Source organism: Corvus moneduloides, chromosome 4 (assembly GCF_009650955.1).
Source record: "Corvus moneduloides isolate bCorMon1 chromosome 4, bCorMon1.pri, whole genome shotgun sequence".
Lineage (NCBI taxonomy): Eukaryota > Metazoa > Chordata > Aves > Passeriformes > Corvidae > Corvus > Corvus moneduloides.
In genome coordinates this window covers 55,247,919-55,268,167 of record NC_045479.1, presented here as the reverse complement: position 1 = coordinate 55,268,167, position 20,249 = coordinate 55,247,919, and the positions used below count along the sequence as shown (strand labels likewise).

At 36.8% G+C, this 20,249-nt stretch overlaps 1 protein-coding gene across 10 annotated transcripts in view; it reads right to left on the bottom strand.

The window, feature by feature from the left end:
- Positions 1-276: 276 nt before the first annotated feature.
- IL17REL (interleukin 17 receptor E like) overlaps positions 277-20,249 on the bottom strand; it is a 47,204-nt gene continuing 27,231 nt past the window's right edge. For 3 of the 10 annotated variants that reach the window (XM_032107430.1, XM_032107435.1, XM_032107434.1), the window contains 14 exons: positions 19,949-20,058; positions 18,010-18,124; positions 15,930-15,974; positions 14,956-15,095; positions 14,606-14,677; positions 12,327-12,381; positions 11,511-11,674; positions 9,152-9,199; positions 8,446-8,503; positions 7,971-8,116; positions 5,381-5,440; positions 4,292-4,349; positions 2,196-2,246; positions 277-1,207 (listed from right to left, as the gene is read on the bottom strand). In XM_032107430.1, coding sequence (XP_031963321.1) covers positions 2,203-2,246; positions 4,292-4,349; positions 5,381-5,440; positions 7,971-8,116; positions 8,446-8,503; positions 9,152-9,199; positions 11,511-11,674; positions 12,327-12,381; positions 14,606-14,677; positions 14,956-15,095; positions 15,930-15,974; positions 18,010-18,124; positions 19,949-20,058 — 1,115 coding nt within the window. In that variant the 3' untranslated portion in view covers positions 277-1,207; positions 2,196-2,202. Of the gene's footprint in view, positions 1,208-1,907; positions 1,988-2,195; positions 2,247-4,287; positions 4,350-5,380; positions 5,441-7,970; positions 8,117-8,445; positions 8,504-9,151; positions 9,200-11,510; positions 11,675-12,326; positions 12,382-14,605; positions 14,678-14,955; positions 15,096-15,929; positions 15,975-18,009; positions 18,125-19,948; positions 20,059-20,249 lie in introns of all 10 variants that reach the window. The other 7 variants (XR_004239834.1, XR_004239833.1, XR_004239835.1 and 4 more) reach the window with 7 other exon arrangements.

The window sequence follows — 20,249 nt, the reverse complement described above, 5'->3', positions numbered from 1 at the left end:
TTCACAAAGAAAGTAACTAAGTGCTTTAGGAAGGCTGCCCTGCCACCTCTGCTTTTGGAGCTGCAGCAGTGCTTGGAATGAGACTAGATCTAATAGATGTGCAGTATAAACAATAAAGGTTTTATATCAAAGGAGTCAAGAAGAACTTGTCCTCTCCAGGGCACTTCAAAAAAATCTTGTGTTTCAATGCAGTGGATATGTCTCTTATCCCATACTCTGTGAATGTCTCAATGAATGTCTTGAAACAAAACAAACAAATTTTAAAAACCCACACACTCAGGTGGAAAATATTTTTTATTGATCAACTTCTTGTTCCAGATACTCCTAACCCATATTCCTGACCTCACATGATCAATTCCACATGGTTTCATGATATGCCATTAATCATCTTTTAGTTGCCTTTATTCCCATGTTACACAATAGGAAGGATGTTTGACAGGACTATTCAGTGAAATAAAGGCCAAATATTTGATAATCAGTACACTGTGTAATATTATCCTGAACAATTGAGTATAAATAATGATATAATGGGGAAAAAATATTTCCATTAAACTATTTCCTTCTAGAGTGGATTTCCACAAGGCAGTTTTAAATAGATATTGAACCAAAGACATGTACTACCTCAGACAAATAGGAAAATTATCTCCATGTCAAACACAAATGCAAACACAGAAAGCAGTTGTTAGATATACTTGAGGAATATGGGCTGTGATGGTGAGATTATCAGAACGGCATGAGAAAGTCAAGACAGGAAATTGCAAAGAAGAATAATGTACCAAAGCTGAGAAAACTTCCTCCATACTTCATTTCTCAAAAATTTTTGCTTATGGTTAAAAATGAAGGTTACAAACAAGAAAATCTGAAATACTTGTTCTATAGGTACACAGTACTATGAAAGTACTCAAGTATAGCATGTTTTATATAAAATGTTACTTTAGATGGGAAATGTGGACCTGATTTTCTAAGTGATCTAAGACATTTTTCGTTTTGAAATACTTGGGAAATGAGGAATCATAATCTGAATTTGTCATATTAGAGTAGGCTCAAGTTGCTAAATTCTTCACTCATGAGAATAATTTCACAGTATTTAGAAAGTATCATGAGCGTTAGACAAGATTTGCAAGTTGCACCAAAATACAATGTTGAAAAGATACTGAGAACCTTGAGAACATGTTTAATTCAATGCAAGGACTGCACACTCTTCATCCTAGGAGAAAAACAGAAGAGGAAAGAAGATTTTTGTGAGGTTATTTTCTCCAAAATGTGAAAAAGGTCATTGCATTCATATATAGTTGGTGTAAAATAACAAATCTAACCATTTGTCTACAGCTTGTGTTCTTGACTGTCACAGTTCAAACTGTGCTCATATGAACAAATAAACAAAACCAGGATACTTTATTCTGAAGGGCATCTTCTGACAAGGGAGAAGCCAAAGACTGCCTCAAAGCAAGGATGGTAGCCCCTTCTCAACCACATGATTTGCATAGCTTTTGCAAGGCTGCATCTTTTTCCCATCTTTTAACAAGGCTTTTTGAGACCATCTCTGTTTTCTCTGGAGTTCTAGGTTGCTTACACTCTTCTAGGTTGGCTCTGAAAGGGTGTCCTTAAAGGAAGAGAATTTTTAAGGGCTTGGGGTCTACCAAATTGCACCTCCATGGGCTGCATTAATAACTGATTTGTCTGTAGCCTAGGAGAGGTATTTTGTAAAGGATTGTGGCAATAAGAAGCAGCACTGGAATGGCTGGGCAGACATGTCTAATCAGTGAGAGCACAGGGGGAACTGATCTGCATGCAAACATCAGTGAGAAAGCAGGGGACAGGTGCTAGTAATGTGAATATCATGCACAGCATGATCATGCACAGCAGATCTGAGTTTGTTTCAGGGCTCTCAAAGGTTGCCTTTTTACTTTACAAATGTCTCACTTCCACTGGTTATTTGCCTCCCTTTCTTCTCACTTTAGCAGCAGACCTCTGATTCCAGACTAAACTGCAAAGAGAGAAAGCAAGAGGAGAGAGAGCACACAACCAAGGAATGTCTTCAGTGAGAGAGTTAAGAACCTGATATTCCTTATAGCTATATACAAAATTCATTCAGATATTCCTTCTGTTCCTGTATCAAGGCCAATGATACGGTTTCAAGACTAAAAACTCCACACATTCCCACGGATGTTTTAAACTGGGCATTAGATCAATACCTATGTGTCATAGCCTTTGCTGGGTTTCCATCACTGTATGACCATGAAAACCTGAGGGAACAAGTTCAAATATAGGTTGCCATTTTGTTTTCATTATGATTCACATATTTATTCTCACAGTAACTGATTTTGGTTATTTTTTCATACAAAACACACAAGTTTCTTATTTTATAGGTGAAATAATGTCTCAAAATGCTTGGCTTTATTAAACAGAACCCAGAAAAGTGGTCAAAGGAAATATAAAGTTTAAAAAGAACACAAAGTTTTGCCTCCAAGTCAATGCTATTAAATGGAAATAAAAAAAAAAATAGTTATTTTCCCATTTCCATCATTGTAGAAAAAACAAGACCAAGCCATTGTAATTCCCAAAGCACAGCTACTTATAGAAAAACGCAGTCCATTGTAGCATAATAAATTCTACATGCCAGAAAGCTCTTCTTGAAGCCTGGGTAAAAAGCAGCCTTCCTGATGGTTAGACACACTGACTTTTTTTATAATAGATGTTGTTATGACTGTAATCTTGCTTTTTAATAATGTCATGACTCTTTTGGACACACTGACGCTGCTTGATATCTTTAATGGTAATACTTAACATGCACATTTAACATTAGAAGGAGGTTTTGAGAACACTGGTCCGCAGATAGAGATGGATTTATCTACCAACTAATGTGGATCCCATTATCCCAAAAACGTAAGTTATGTCAGAATCCATGAAGCATAAGTTTAATGTACAATGAGCACAGTGATGACATATTATAGTTCTAATATTCTTGGTAAGTGCACAATTTCTCTTTCTTTTTTCTGAATCTCTACAAATTCCTGATCAGAAGAAAAGGAAAAAAAAAAAAAAAAGCCACGCACAAACATACAAGCAAAACAAAAAACCAAATCAACCAACCAAAGAAACTTGTGACAAAATGTTCAACATTTAAATCAAATATTGTGCCCAAAAAGTTCTTTAGTCAGCTTTCAGTGTTCTCCTAATTTCATTTACTACACATAGTCTCTCCTATTATGAGATGCAGGGAAATTCCAAGACTGCCAGCTCTAGAGCTTTTAATTATTTTACATGTTTTTGTCATACTCTGCATTTGTTAAATGGAAAACATGAAAAATGAACATTCATCCACACTGTATGAAACACAACACTCTGATTATTTAATTTATTCATCTTGAGTGGGCTTGTTATGAGTTTTTCAGTGGAGAAGAAACCTGAACTGGCATTATACAAATGATTGCACAGGGAACTACATTCAAACTACAAATTCAAGCTCTCTTCTTTTTATTATCAGGCTTTCAGATCTAAAGCTGTAGTTCACTGACAGGTGCTTTTAGACAACAGGGAAAATCTGTCACAGGATTTACTATATTTGGAGTGAACTGGAAGGGGATGTTGGTTGGTTGTGTGAGTTTGGGGAGGTGTTTTTGGAAATGCTCAGATTGAGGCTTCTCTCAGCATGATTCCTTTTAGACTTCTTATTTCTAAATTAGTCAATCTGTTCCTGTACTCCTAATCATAAACCCCACAGCCTTAGTTTGCTCTGAACTCACTAACTTCTACACTGCCTTACTTTCAGGGCTTGGAGATTTCAGAATATTCTGACTCCATAGTGTATCTGAGTGTACCTCAAATCATAATCATAATATCCAGAAGCAAACTTCCACTTGTTGGGAAGGTGAGGGAAGGGCTGCTGTCCCACTTGCAGTGGTAGGGAACTGACATCAGGATTGTGCTGCAGTCACTGCAATGGCAGCACTGTGTTCCCCTTGCCAAGGCATGGTTTTTTTCATGTACTGACAGGAAGGTAAATACAGGTGTGACACACAGAATCTGGCACAGGGTGGAAAATTCACCCAGGAAGCAGAGGCAGCAGCCAGCCACACAAGTTGCCCTTGCAGAGCTAATTAAAATAGCTCATGAGGTATATGAGTCCATTGTCTGTAAAGGAACCAGAGCCTATCTAGCTCTCATGCACACATCTACATTCAGTCGGGTGAATCCCACCTCAGTTTCCCAGTGGAAACACACTTCACCTGAAATGTTCTCTTCTACAGAATCAAGACCCAATGTTTCTTTTGTTATCATGCATACTTACCACAGTAGGTATCACAGACCTGCAGTGGAACTGAATAATCTACATCTGTTCTCCAGCCCTTTTAAAAGAAAGAATTGAGGCTTATTCCCTTTTCAGCAGAACTGTTACTAAACACTTGTGTTGACAAAACGAGATTGCTTTATTGGTTTACTCAAGTGACTGCATTTTAAATCTGTTTTTAAATAAACACATATGGAGATTGCTGGTCTAGTGTATATTGAGTGAGTTGCAATCACTTAGGTCTCTAAATGATAGAGCTAATCATAATTTTTGTTGGTCTTGTCTGACATGTCTTATTTACAAAATAAATAATTTATGCAGGAAAATATCAGTCTTACCACCAAATTTCATTTCTCACTAGGGAAAGAACAACTACTCTCATTACTCAGAAGGCTCTTGCCAATCTCACTTTCATCTTGCCTCTTTCTTCCCAGCAGCAGAAAGTAAAGCTGAGAAGGGCCTTCCAGGGCAGCTACTGGAGCCTCAGAGCTGCACTATCAGTTTCATTTCACTCAGTGTCTGCTGAGAACATTAACTCCAGAGAGGAATAAATCTATCAGCTTCATGCCCATTTTCTGTGAGTAAAATGTCTTAATAAAGTTCAGCTATGGAAATAGTGTGCAGAAATATTAGAAATAATTTGCTCAGTTCTACTTTCATGAGCGCTAATTCTAGGATACCATGCATGTGCTGTGCTGTTTGCTATATGCCTCACCTTTTCTAGCCAATGTCAATTTTTGAAAATTCATCTATTATTTACTTGGATCTTTTGATAGCTTGGAAATTTTTTTTGTGGAGGAACATATAAAGACAGAATTAGCAATATCCTGGTGGTAGCCTTTTATCTACCACTGACAGAGGAGCAAGATCACGGAGAGCAACTTCTCAGTTAATTAATGTCATCTCAAAGCAAGGTGGTGGCAGCACACCAAGTTATAAATAATGCTCTTTGCCAACTCGATTTGCACAGTAATCAGATTTAGCTGAGAGGAGAAAGCAGTGAGAGTACCTGCTGGTTTGCTTGGTTTTTTAATGATTTGTTTATTAGTTTATTTTGTACAGGGTACTTGGCAAAAGCAAGACACATACCTGAATGCAAATTGTTGAGCCACACATTTCCCGTGACATAGGGATTGAAACAGAATCTCCCTAATGAAGAAAAAAAAGAAATTGAAACATACTATTTTCCATACCCCGGAACAATGAAAACATACTGTGTCTCTCCAGCTCTTTGGTTTGGTTGCCAATATTGCTACATGTTCTGCTGTGTTAGAAAATTAATGAAAGGTTATTTATTTTCAGAAGATAACCCCAGATCTCAATGACCATAAGCAGCTGGTGTAGTTCTGCCAAGCACAGTGTGGCAGCACAGGAAGAGGGCTAATGATACTGCATTTTATGGGCTTCATAAGGAGGACACTCTCCCCCCAGTGTGGCAGCTCACACCATGTTTGCTTCCTCACACCATCTTCATTTCTTTTCCCTGGTGTACGAGTTGAAGGAATGACCCTGTCTTTACAGTTCTTCTGGACATCCCATCCCATTGTATGCTGAGAACAAGCTGAGCCTCAGGGTAAAATTGTCCTAAATGACTGGCTTGACATTTAATATTTAATTGATTATGGTTTGTCCTCAAAATAATGTTTGTTACTCCACCAATAGCTATGAATCCTATACCACTCTCTTCAGAGTGGCAAACTCATAAAGTAATTTGGGGAAAATTAGGTGAATATATTCTTTTTCAAACATGACTGATGAGGAATTAGTAGTTAGGGATCAACATTGGTTTCTGAGAACACAGAGTTAGGTCTTGATGAAAAGTTTGTGTATACTGTGCAAGGTGTTGAGAAAGGAACCGTATGTAATTTATGTGGGATCCCCTTCTGTCACAGTAGCAGAGGACATAACAACTTTGTACCACAGGGAAGAAAACATTATTTTAAATGCATCAGTGCCTTCATGAAACACACACTTCATTATCTAGCTGTGATTTATTGGTGCTTCACCGTTACTCCTTTCACTTAGCAATTCACACAGGGAACCTTTAAAACCAGCAGGTATAAACTCTACAGATTTCATGTGAAATAGACCAGTTGAAGGGAAGTGCTTCTGGACGTTCCCTGAGCACCAACAACTCTTCTACCTTACAGATCTCTATCTCTGCCAGTAATACAGCATTTTCCACACAGCTTTTCCCATTAGGACAGACTCTTGATATTACCACCAATGCCCTCTGTGGTCTGGGTTAATTAGGATAGCTGTTTTTTCCCAGGCCTTCCCCCATGGTTATTCAGCTCTGGGATCTCCTAGAGGAGCAAGATGTCACCTTCCGCTTACACATGTCCTCAGATTGAGCTGAGTGAGAGAACTCTGCTTTTAACAGCTGCTCTTTTACATTCAGCACCAGAGGTGCAATAACTATCTAAACTGAATTGTTAGAAAACAAATGCAGCATTCAGTCTCCAGCCCATTATGTTTAAGAAATCCCTGTTCATAGCTCCCTGGTTATCAGCTAACCCCTTGTATGTGCACCCTTCTCACTAGAAGTATCACAAGTACTTGAAGAAGGCACAGCTGCATTGTGTCCCTGCATATAGTGGCAAATAAGTACAGCTGGAATATATCTTAAAGAGAGGGCAGATGGAGGAGCTATGCTTGTATCTTCTAAAAGCACATCCCCCTATAGTGAAGTCAACAGGCACAGCCAGGAGTAAAAATTCAAATCACAACATCTAGATTTCTTAAATTTCTCAAAATTCATTATATGACACCTCATGTACTTGGTCAGTGGAGCAGACAGCAGGAGCACATATTTAGCAGTGGACATAAGACTACTGAGGAGCTGGCTGCTGAACCAGAGGGATGTCTTTCAGCGTGGTGGTCCTAGTAGTTACTAGAATATATCCTGCTAATAGTCCCCTGCTTGAAAAATAATGCCATGGCCACTCTTTTGCTGTTTGACCTCACTTTCCAGATGTGTGTCTCAGTAGACCACCGTTTGGGCCAACAAGGTAACTGATAGGCAGGGTTAATGGGCAAGGGCAAACCACAGTGATGTACCGAAAATGTGTGAGAAGTAGACAGTTGCGAGAGAGGAATGAGGCTCTCATGACTAGCTGCTGCCTGAAACAGAAATCTCATCCTCCCATAATCTTTTCCCACTCTGTCCCCATTTTGCTGGAAGAAGCAGTTGTGTAGCCACACAATCAGCTGGCTAAAAAAGATAATTTGGCTGAAAACTAGCCCTTTTTGCATATTGAGTTTGTATTGGCAGCTGTGACATTTAGAGTTCATCATGGATTGATGCCTCAAGTCTTACATTTCATGATGTGTGATTTGCCAGGTCAGCTATATCAGTGACCCATATATGAAATACTAACAGTAACATTTGCTATATACATAATACAAATACCACACTACAAAAATGACATTAGAAGAATATGCTCAATAGTCACATCCTTTGATGTGACTCATTTGACTTCAGGATCTTTGTTTATTTCTTGCTTCAGTGTGAGATCAGAATTAGAACTACATGCTTTTAAAATGTTCCAGTAATTGTTCCAATATGTACATGATTTATTAATGGATTCAAGCTGCAGAACAATAAATGGAATAATAAATGAATGAAGTTAGGTATGTTTAAAAGTCTTACAGTGCTTAAGAAATAATATATACAAACCACAGAGACTGAATGGTGCATCCCAAGAGATTCACATGAAGCCATCTGCGTCCTGTTACACACAAGCACTGAGAACTGTGCCTTGGTTTGGGACGTGAAGAAAACTTGTATTTGTTCTGCAACTGCAGCAGTCCTCATTTTCCAGGCTGATAGTAGGGGAAAAGACTTACTTTTAGATGTAAAGGGACCATACACTATATTCTAAAATTTATGCCTAAAATAAATCTTTTTGTATTTGTTAAATGCTATCAAATGATATGCAAGTAATTATTTTGATTCCTACAAGTTACTTTTTATGCTGATGAACACTAGATCTACTGAGGATTCATAGAAGTAACGAGCTTTCAAATCTCTTTGACTTAAAACTTACAGTGTTGTGAACACTTCTCACTTAACAGAGACAGCTCATATCTAGTGACTGATTTAAATATTTTCCATAGTATAATTTTATGTAATTTTAAGAACATATATTTACCTGGAAATTCTCCATGAGCAAATGGACATTTAATCCAAGATCCTCGTTTGGTTGTAAACTGAAAGCAGAAAAATCTGTTAGGAAAACCAAATTTTTAATTTCAATCTGTGGCAAAATATTCAACTAGTGATGATCAGAACATTCCAGAAAGTTGCAGAAGATTAATTCACAGCTTTCCTGCTTTATGATATCTTCCAACCCTTGACTTAAATTAGATCCCCTGATTCTTCAGATATTTATAATCATGTATATTTTACAGAAACATCTGGTTCCACTGACTTAAAAGTAATCGAAAAGAATAATATGCCTGTGTTAGCCTTATTTGGCTTTTTTTTTCTCAACTAGATTAGTAAGAGATACTCCATTAAATGTATTGTATTGATCACTTTATTTTCAAATATTTGAAAAACTTTATATGTTAAGTTTAGCACATTCTTCAGAGTTTGCATTGATGAAAACCAATTTTTTGTGCTTTTCTTAAACAGAAAAAATGAAGGGCAAAATCTGACCTGTGTCCTATCTATCATTGCTGTTGCACTTCAAAACAATCACCTTCTAATCTAATCTTTCACTTTTCCTTCATTCTTAGTTCCCATTCATCAGACCTATGAAACAAAATATTGATCATAAAGAATATCAGCAGCTCATTTTTTTTAGAGACAGAAAAAGGGCAGTTAATATGTGTTTTACAAAGAAATCCCTTTACCTTCATGCAAAGTTTTGGGTGAGTGTCCACACGAGAATATTTAACCTGCTGAAAGACAAAGAACTCAGCATTAGCTAGTTTTATTAACTAGTTTCACTAGTTAATCAATTTCACTAGTAAAATAAATTACTCAAAATTTTCATGGTTTGATTACTGAGAAGGGAACTGGTTTGTTTACTTCATAAATATCCCAGGCAGTTAATCACATAAAAGAGTTAGAAACAACTGCTGCTTTGGATTACTGAAAAATTTTCTTCTTTTTATCTGCAACATATAGTATTTTTTATGGTCAGCCTGACCCATTAGAGCTAAATTAATTGATTCCATGGTGGCTTGTGCAAAATTCTGATTACACAGTCATCTTGTTTCAATCCCTTATTTGCCACTCATGAACAACTCAGCAGAACACTTAAACATACACCCAAAACTATTCCACCATCAGTTGAGAAATCTTTCAGTTTTCCATATCCCTATTTCAGAACAGTGAAATGTAGGCTGAATTTTAGAAATCCACTTAAGCAATCCACAAAACATTATTTTCTTGATTAACAACTGTTTACCCACCAGGGGCTTTACCACAAAAAGCCTTGTCTTATATAAACAATTACTAGACATATAAGTGATCCTACTTAAATAAACCCTGTTGCTCAAGTGACTGAGCACAATACACGGCCAAACACTTCCTTCCTGTAACTTTTTTTGAGAACATAACATATGTCCCCAGGTACATCTACAGTGGTGTTCCAGAAGATAGTTCTGTAAGAGTCTGCTCAGACCTGGAGTCAGTGTTGTCACTGACAGAGAAAGCCCCAGCCTCATTAAAGAGGAGAGATGCAGCTTTTGAGCCTAAGTCAGTACATGTGCATAGTATTAGAGTGTGTGGCCTTGTGTGGCTTTACTGGGCAGCTGGCCCTATCTGAGGAATCTGCAGTAGTTTCCAGCACACTACAGAGACGGTTTTCAGGGTTATAGTACAATAAATGGATCAAATTCAATATCAAACTTCCTAGAATTAATGAGGAAAAAAGGGAATTATTTCTATCCATGAATGTTGATGATCTTTGTGGGTCCCTTCCAACTCAGGATACTCTGTGATTCTATGATTAATATTAATGTTCAGCCATTAAATGCAATGAGTAAATACAGAAAAACACTCATACTCTGTAACAAAGTTGGATTCTGTTCTGGTAACAGATACAATCATTACCAGCCAGACCTCATTTCAGTCTTATTTTCTTTTTGTTTTCTTTTTCTCTCCTGCAAGCAATGAGTCGTACTTGTTACCAGCAGATGAATAAACCCACAGGGATCACTCACATGTAAAATTAAATTAATCTGTTTTTTCAAGATCAAAGCTTTGTCGAAACTCATAAAATAGTGATTTGAACAATCACTAAAGGCTAGGCCAGGAGTTCCTAATCACAAAAGCATTCTACAGTCTTGAGTCAGCCCCACCCCCTCCCCAATCATGTCATCAGAATAATAATATTAATCCAAAAGTTTCAAAAATTAATATCTTGTATTTAATCTTATTTACCTTTTCAGTTGTTACTTTAAATTTACTGCCTTCTCTCCACAATCAGACAAGCCTGAAACTTACTTTTCAAGATGAAACGAATTCTAATTAACCTCAAAAACCCAGAGCATTCAGTATCATCAGATTTCAGATTGAAGTGTTAAGCCATTCAAGACATATGCATTTGAAAACCCTTTTCAACTTGAGAAAATAAGTCCTGGAAGAACTAAGGGACACAGTATTTCAGCACCCACAATTTCAAGACACTGGACCAGGTTGAGGAAGGCACTTCAGAAAGTTCTTAATTACAAAACAATTGTGTCCTACCAAAGTACTGCTGTCTCCAGAAATATTTAAAGAGATTTAGCTTCATCTCATTTACATTTTCAGTGTCTAAATGTTAACCATCTAAACCTGATCTAATCAAAATAGACTCTTGTGACAGTAAAAAGAGGGCAGTACCATCAGAGAGAAATCCCTCCAACATATTACGCCTATCCACGGATGAGTTGTCCTCACAATGTGTCTGTCTCCCTTACTTTAAAGGGAATCTGACATGAACTATAAATAAAAAGCAGATCTTATTTACCCCAAAGAATTTAGCAAACATTACTACCTACCCAGTCATGTCCACTTTTTATTTCTTTATAATGAGTCAATAACCATTTTGAATAAATCATTTGATTAGTGTGCAAGAACAGACTGTGATTATGAATAGTTTTAAGTATCTGAGAAGAAGAGAGGAATTTGCAACTGCTCTTATTCCAAAGTCTAGCTCTTCACATTACGCCTTTGGTGATGGCCTTCAATCTCACAGTTTGAATTAATCCACATAGCTCTTACTTTCTCAGGAGAATTTCTGAAAGAGTTTTCTATATCTTCACAATGGTCATTCGACTTGGTGAACCTGCACAGGTTAACCATGACAAGGACAGGACAGGCTGGCTCCCAAGCAAGGGTTTGTGTCAATGGGTTATAAACAGTATTATCCCATAGAACCTGTGTATCTGTGCACAAAGAGAGAGGGAAAACATTATTCAAGATGTCTAGACATGAATCAACACTGTTAATAAGTCTGGTACTTCTACATCTGCTTTAAACCAAAACCTTGGACTTAAAACAATAAAACACTTTTTAGGCCACACTTTTTTCTATTTGCCTGGTAAAACATTTACTTTCATATGTGTGTGTAAATAAGGCAATTTCTTTTTCAGCTGCCATCTCAGACCAGATTCTGACATTGCTGGAATATTTGTGTGAATAATTTCGCATTAAGCATGGAACTCACATATTAACCGCCTTTTTCAACCCCCTGCTCTCTCCTTTAAGTTGGGTACTGTACACCTTCTTCAAACATCTCCTGGAAGACCTCTTCTCACATCATTTCTAAGCTGACCTTTCATTCCTTCTGGCCAGTTTGTGTGTCACTTAAGAAAATGTGGGAAATGACTAGAAAGTTACTTAGTGTTTATGTTGGCATAAACTTGGTGAACCATTTGGTCTGAAAGTAAGTTATTTCATCTACCCACAGTAAAATAAACCAATATGATGACTTCCTTGAAGTTTTGCAATACATGATTTTCACTGTAGATTAAATTGTGACATACTAATGGACCTGCTGAAAATCACTCCCATAAAGAGTAATCACGCAATACTTACCATTTTCAAAGGGGCAAAGCTGTATCCTCCTTGCATCTGGAAGTGCCAGCCAACCCTACAGCCAAAAAGTAGGCATCAGTTAGAGATTCTCAGACACATATGTTTTTAACATTTCAGGTAGAATGTGACAGAAAATTTTTCCACCAAAGATAATGATGTTATGTTTGTTAGAAAGCTTTGGAAGTCATTTTTTAAAAGAAATTTTGAACTATATTTTTATTTTATTGTTCATCATTAGGGGCATTGAACTAAGGTGATCCCTTCTAACACTATATTCCTACTATTGCTAAGTCGTATATTTAGCCCAATTTCATTTAGAAAGTCTTCCAGTTTGATTTTCATTAAGTTTCTTACAGTTTCATTACTTTCTAGGGGTAACAAAACATTCAATAACCATAATATCAGATCTCCTGGCCTGGCCAATGGTAAAGGATGCATCCTTAAAATCTGAAGACTAACACTTAACCCAGTCTTCAACTATATGTGTATGAGTGCTGCTATACCCTAGTTATTTAGATTCATGTGCAAATGTTTCTGTTATTTAGACTTCCCATCTGTTTCCTCAGCAATCCTATTGCAGAATTTTCTGTATATATACTGAGAGGAATAATATTTTTCTAGAGACCTCATATTTCCAGGGTGGAATTAAAAAATTTCCTAGGCTTGGAATAGATTTTGGGGTTCTGCTTATGTATTTAGGTATGTGATTTTAGGTCCCACAATGTAGACATCTAAGCGTGACTAAAGTGCCCAAATTACTATCACAGTAATGGGAAGACCCAGCCAGTGCAGCCAGTGGAATCTACAGTGCAGTCCAGCACATTCCAAAAGGGCCACCTACCTTTGGTCAGGTGAGCAACTGACTGCATTAATTAGATCTCCATTGACTTTAAGAGTTTGGACACCTAATTCAAATGCAGCAATATGTATTGGATATCTACATTTAGATTCTTAATCCCCAAGGTAAATCTACCCCAAAATTCAGTGAGAAACTAGGTTCACATACTATCTTTCTATGCTATCAAGATAATTTTAAATTTGTTTGGGACCTTTTATTCTTTGTATGAAAGATATTCCAAAATCTCACTTCTCAGGTTATCAGAAAAATTTGTAACTAACCTGAATATATTAATGGAATGAAGTTTATCCCCCTCCATCTCATTGCAAGAATGGCTTTTTTTTTAAACATATCTTATTTTTCCTTATAAGTGACCCTTATAAATGACCTTTACACAGCAAGCATATCTTCTCTTTCCATGTGTTTTACCAGGTTAATGGAAACATGGTCTTTGAATGTCCTTTGTAAAACAGTCTCTTCATTCCCCAATCAGTACAGATTTTTTTTATGTACATCTTCCTTTTGAATTAATCTTTCTTGAATATGGATACAAGGATTCCTCACAGTATTTCAAAGAAGGCCTTGCCCATACTTTCCTGTTAGCTTGGAATAATCTAACTCACTAGACTTTTGTTCACGCTTACATTATGGAAGCAAGCTAGTTAATCACCCTGTGATCAATTATTTCACCCAGATCTTTTTTCTTCCACTGTTATTTCTAAATGGGGACTCGCATCTTACAGCAAGAATTCTTCTTATTAGAGCAAGTGCATGAACTTGTACTTCATACCTTAAACTGCATCATCCTTCAGTTATGTCACAAATGGAGACCTCTAGTGTCTTCCAATTACCCTGACTCTCTTCCATTTTGATTACATGTCCCAACAGTGTTCCAGCAAATTCCATTACACGTTCCCGCGTTTTGTGCCCATGTCATTGGATGAAAACATTTGAATGAGAATGGCTCTCAGTGTGGTCCTCAAGTAACCTCCCTACCAGCAGAGGCCCATCCAAAAGGAGTTGCTGAGTTAGCCCTGCAGCTAGGTATTATCTACCATACAAATCTTGTTCTCACTCTCAGTTTCCTCAATTCCTGTTTTAGTTTCTCATGCAATACTATCTCAAATGCTGCTGATATTCAGTCAGATTAAATTTTCTGTCTTTTCACTGGTTATAAAAAATCAGTCAAAATATTACACAACACATTCCATAAATTATTGTAAATTGTATCCCATTTTCTTCTGATTGCCATGTTTTAATTAGCATTTCCTTAAAAATCTCTTCCTTACATTTATGTAATCCTAAGGTGAAAAAAGTCTTAGTCAAAAACTTGAGTCTAGAACCTTTTTCTTTAGGTGTTTCCTCCTTTCTTAGCACAAATCCCTGATAAAATTTCTTTAATCAGATACACAAATATATACCAAATTCCAGACTGTATTACCTCAACGCAAAGACAAGGGAGTAGCTGAGAATATTTCAGAGAAACAGATTTAAAAGATTCCTTTCCTTTTATCTGAAATGAAAAAGATGGTCATAAATCCAAGACAGTAAATTACTTTTAATAAAGCTAAATTATAGATAGATTAGATATAGATACATAGGTATAAACATAGATTATATAGATAGATGTAGATAGATATAGATAGATATAGATGATAGAGATATAGATTTTATAGATGATATAGATGATACAGATATAGATGGCATTTCCTATAACTGTGACCTTAATGAGCATTGGCACCTGCAAGGCATCCCCCACCAGTTCCCCAAACCACCATGAGTTTAACTCACCACAGCAAATGCCCCGACATCTTCACAGGTAAACCATTTGTGGCAGAGGCGAACGTAATAATCTTGATCTCGGGGGAAGTTAGATACATTCACTGTTACAGTTTTCCTTGCCCTGTCTAAATTGTAATCTAACTTTCCAGCTGAAAAAACAAATCAAGCATGAAATTATTACGTATTTTTTTTATAATTTTATTATTTCTATTTTATCTACTTATAAAAGGCACAGAATATATTTCTTAACTTGATGGAGATGAAACTCAACATCTATAGATTCTTACTTAGAATGTTTGAAATTATTATTACTTTTATAACCTGATAGCCCTCATGTTCTTTTTTATGAGATGTAATCGTCATTCAGCATTATTTAGCTTAGAACTTGTAATACTGAGAGGCCGAGACACCTACCAATTTCACCTCAGCCTCAATACTTGAAATCTTATGTAGTTTATGTACAAACATTTGAAATATACGCGCTAATACTACTATAAGGGCTGATTATCCCAAGATTGTAATTTTGTTACATAGAGAATATGACAGACAAATGCAATATGTGAGAGGATATTTTTTTATATATATATTCATGGGTATGCCAAAATCAGTACAGCAGTTTGGCAAATTAATTTCAGTCTATTTATGAGGTTTGTCTATAGACAAAACATAAAACCAGCAATCCAAAGTGCATTAAAAGGACACAAATCTATTTCCAAAATTTTAGGAATCAAATAGACTATCAAAATCTTTACCTGCCATGTAGCATTTTCAATAGAAATACATTTCCAGAACACTACCGTGTACCATTTCAATACGTAGAAATGTATTTCCAGAACATTACCTATCAACTACATGGCACTTATGAGTAGTGGTAGTTGGAAATCATAATTTTTTCTCCCTGCTTATCAAAGTATGAAAACATGTCATTGTATAGGTCAGCAGAAATATCGCACAGCTCTAAGTTGCATAGAAGGTCAGCTCACCTGAACAAACTGGAATATATTTTCCCACATCACTGTTTCTGCAATCTGAAAAGTAGAAACCAGAGTTTGTGTCAGTGATGCTTTATTCATATAACTGTGTAAACAAACTGCCAAATTATCCAATAGATTCCCAACAGGAAACCTCTCTCATCCCTCTTTTTAAAGGCAGATTTACTTTCACTTTTAGATAAACAGCAAAAAAGGAAAGTACTCTTCCCACACACAGAGATTATATCACAATATGCCTTAAGGAGCTATCTCCCCAGTCTGGGGTTTCTACTGAGAAACATCATCAGCAGTTAAGGCTGCAATTGAGGATATAACATCACACTTCTTCACCTAGAACCTAACAATAATTTAAGCAGTAATATTAATTTTGGTTACTTTTTCCCCAAAAAACAACTCCCGTTGTTTACCAGGCTCATTTCTCTGTTATCAATAATTCTGTATTTTTGCTATTCTGACTCCAGCCTTAGAAAGAAACACCCTATCTAGCTCCTAGGGAGCTTACCAGAATTAGAAGCCAGGCAACGTTTTCAGAACATCTGGTATTTTTATCTCCAAAACTTAACTCCTAAGAACATTAAAACAACTTTTCATGTGCTGCTTTCACCCCTCCTTGCATAACATAGTATTAGAATTACTCTAATTTCCCCACAAAGTTCTTTTCCACCAAGAAATATTTCCTATTTTCATTTGTTCACTCACCCTGGCAATGTGTCTTAAAACTGGGCTTTATTAAAAAAACTGGGCCTTGTTTCCCCCCACTCTTTGTTCACAAAGTACTTGTATACATCAACAGTGAATCAGGATTTATAAGAAAACTAAAGGCTTTTTAAGCACAAAAATGCTTTACTTGTACCAAAGTGTCCAATCATGTAGCAGGGATGGCACCATACCAGGGGGCAAAGGCAAGAACCACCCATCCATGGGCTCTGGAGAAGGGAAAGCAGGACAATCCCAGGCATGGGATCGAACAAGGGGTGTCATGGCATTTTTTTGCTTTTTCCTTCCCTGGCCACACTGTATTTTGGTTGGATCACGGTGCTGAATCAATTTTTGCATGCACATGGCATAATTTGTAAAAAATTTGGAGGCAATTCTGATGCCATGAAGATATTTTGCCTTTTCTTTTGTACCCCTGTTATACCTTTTTTACAACTTCTGTATTCTTAGTGCTTTTTGCCTACATTCTTGGACTTGTTTGTCAAGCTGAGAGACTAAACATTTTAGAAGCTTCATAAGTAGAAGATAGTGTGCCCCAGACCCCAAGGTCGTCTCCAGAACACATTCTGTAAACTAAGATAGAACCATCCAGGGGAAGGCTCCTTGGGGAGAGGGGCCCATTCAAGCCTCTCACTGGGGAATCTTTGTTAGATATGCTAATTAGTAAAACCTATAATGTTATACCAGATCTTTTGAAGGTGTGCATTGAGGTGTGCATTTCGGTGCACCTAAAGATCCTTAAAATAAATACCGAGGTAAAATCCCTTTTCCCCTTCTAACCGTGCTTGACTCTTGATTTTAAGACCAAGAAAAGGCATCACTTCATCCCAACAACATGGAAAAATGCTACCTAATCTTTTCCAGTTACATATAAACAGGCTATAGAATGGCTAGTTAATGAAAGTAAAAACAAATTTTCATAGGCTTTCTTATTAAGCTTTCCTCAGCTTCTGAAGCCACCCCTGGCCCACCCATGCAGAGAAGCAGAAGCTCATTGGAGGCACAGAGAGCAGGCAGGGCTGAACCTACAGCCAGAGAAAGAGCACATGCCAATCACAAGAAGGGCAACTGGGACAAATGCATAGTGTAAATTCAGTTTTCCACATACTTTTACATACAAACTCTGGGGTTTACATCAAGTCGAGACCTTTACTTGCTAACAAAAAAACCCACTGAAACATAAACTAAGACTGGTCCTGGCCTATGCAGTCTACCATCAGTTGGGTCAGTGTATCCCAGAACCTGATTTGGACGTGCTTTTGCCTTTGAGGGGTTTTTTTTCTTTGGTTGGGCTTGGTTTTTATCTTTTATGAGATATTTCTTGAAAAACATCTGATTTAAGATGTTTTCCTACCTTCAACATAGTACTGCTGACTCAGCTTGACTTCACAGTAATGTGGTACAGTTTTCATGGTCACATAGATGTGTTGTGCTACATTGACTTCAAAGCAATTGAATTGTACCTGTACCTGTTTAAAACATTTATAAAATCAAGTTCATGCATGACTTCCAGATACAGAAATGCTGCTGTTATCCCCAGAGAACAGCGAAATCATGACATAAGTCCAGGTCAGATGATGTGGCCGAAGCGACCTCGTTTAATCACCCATAGCTTTTATAGCACGGTTTGTAAAAGAGAAATTACATGATTGCCCTATTGACCCACCACCTCTCAAGGTGATAGGTTGAGCAGTAAGACACCCATTTCCAAATATTATTCTTAGAGAAGGAAAATAATTTTCACAGTTCTCAAAACAACTTGCAGGTGTAGAAATGGTTTACATTCTCTAAACTGTTGTCCATCCCGTTCACATGAGAATGAAAGCTTTCACAGAGGAGCTGTGAGAAGCTGGATTTCTCTAACTGCTCTCTCATGAGAAAGAAAAGTTTCATAGGAAAATTCCTCTGCCAGCCCTTGCTAGCATCCACACAGAAAAACCTTTGGTTAAGATATTTAAGCAAGAAATATTTTTTGTTCAGATATATTTACATTTACAAGCAGCATTAAGCAGTCAATAAGGTAGCATTAGGAATGTAAAAGCAGATACAACTTAATAAAAGGATTTCAAAAAGTATCATTATTTCTAATCCAGGATGTTGCTATCAGCTTCACTTTTGGAAATCCAAATATCTACAAGATATTGAATAATCCTAAAAGCATGAAAATACAAAAGCCCCAGTCTATAGGCATTTTACAAGCCCAAACATTTGCAGAATAGAAAAAAAAAAGTCTGTTTAAATATTTAAAGGCAACTACAGAAAATTTATTAATTACGATAACATGAGTTATTTCTGTTAATGAGACAGAAAGCAATTTAGGAAACAAAAGCTGAGGTCCAGTTCTACCAGGTCATTCCCTCACTGCTATCAGTTAACTATTAAATTCCATATCGGTTTTCATGTGGGATATTCTCCTATTTGGTACAAGGCATTTGGAGGGTAAAAGATGTGTTATGTCACCATTTTAGTCACTGAACTGAAACTAGGAAAATTTCATTAAATATGTTTATTGATTCTTGCCTATAAACTTGCCTTACTCTAAAAGATACTGGTTGCTGACTAGTGGCCCTGCATTGCCCATAGGGATGTTCCATCATCAAGTGACACCAAGTGCAATCTGCACTTGCAGCTCAGGAGAACTTTGTTCCTTGTGCAATCAGTGTAAGGTGTACAAAGCACATGAAGCAACACATTGTGTATAGGATTAATAACAGCTATCCACCAGTAACTGCAAAAATTCATGCCTTTTAAATAGTTGGTCAAGGGTGGTTCTTTTTTTCTTTTTCCCCAGTTGCAAATTTTAATAACAAATACTTTCCCTTAACAAATACTGCCCCTTACAAGGGCTTAGGACAGATGAGCACAAGTGCTTAGGCACCTGTCTGTCTTCTAGGTGTGTAAACTCCATTGACATGGCTTGAGTGAAGTAATACACACTTAAAATCATTGTAGCATTGTTCTTCCTAGACACTGGAGTCAGAAAATCTTCCACAAAATTTGGGGGGCACAAAAAGAAAGCTACCAAGACTGATATGAAAATTAGGCTCTGCAGAGGCAGCTTCCCTTATCAAAAGGTAAGTGGAAGAAGTACAAAAATGGTGGAGAATTGAATGTATACATTATAAAAGGGAATTTTGTTGTGGAGTTTCATCTGGCAATGCTGAAGCATATGTTTCACTGCAGTTTTCCACAAAGTCAATAAGAAGAAAATAAGAGAGATACAAAAGATATTTTTTTCCAAAGGCTTGTAAACATTTAAATGGTACACTACTCCCCCCCAAAAAGGAGTCTACCTTCTTTCCATTAAGCATCTTGCTTTTTTTCCTAGTGAATCTCACATTTGTGCACTGAGATTGCTGTGTGTCCAGTGAAAAAGAACATATTTCCAGCCCACGGACATTCTCTGAAATGAGTTAGGAACAGATTGCAAAAATATAATTTAAGCATCTTTAAGAAGAACAAAAACATAAATTAAAATATACCATACCATAAGCTTTCCTTCTAAGTGAAAGGAACATGTATTTTATCTCTGTTAAAAAAGGGACATTATATATAACCCACACATGGGAGTAGGAACAAGGATTTAATACAGAT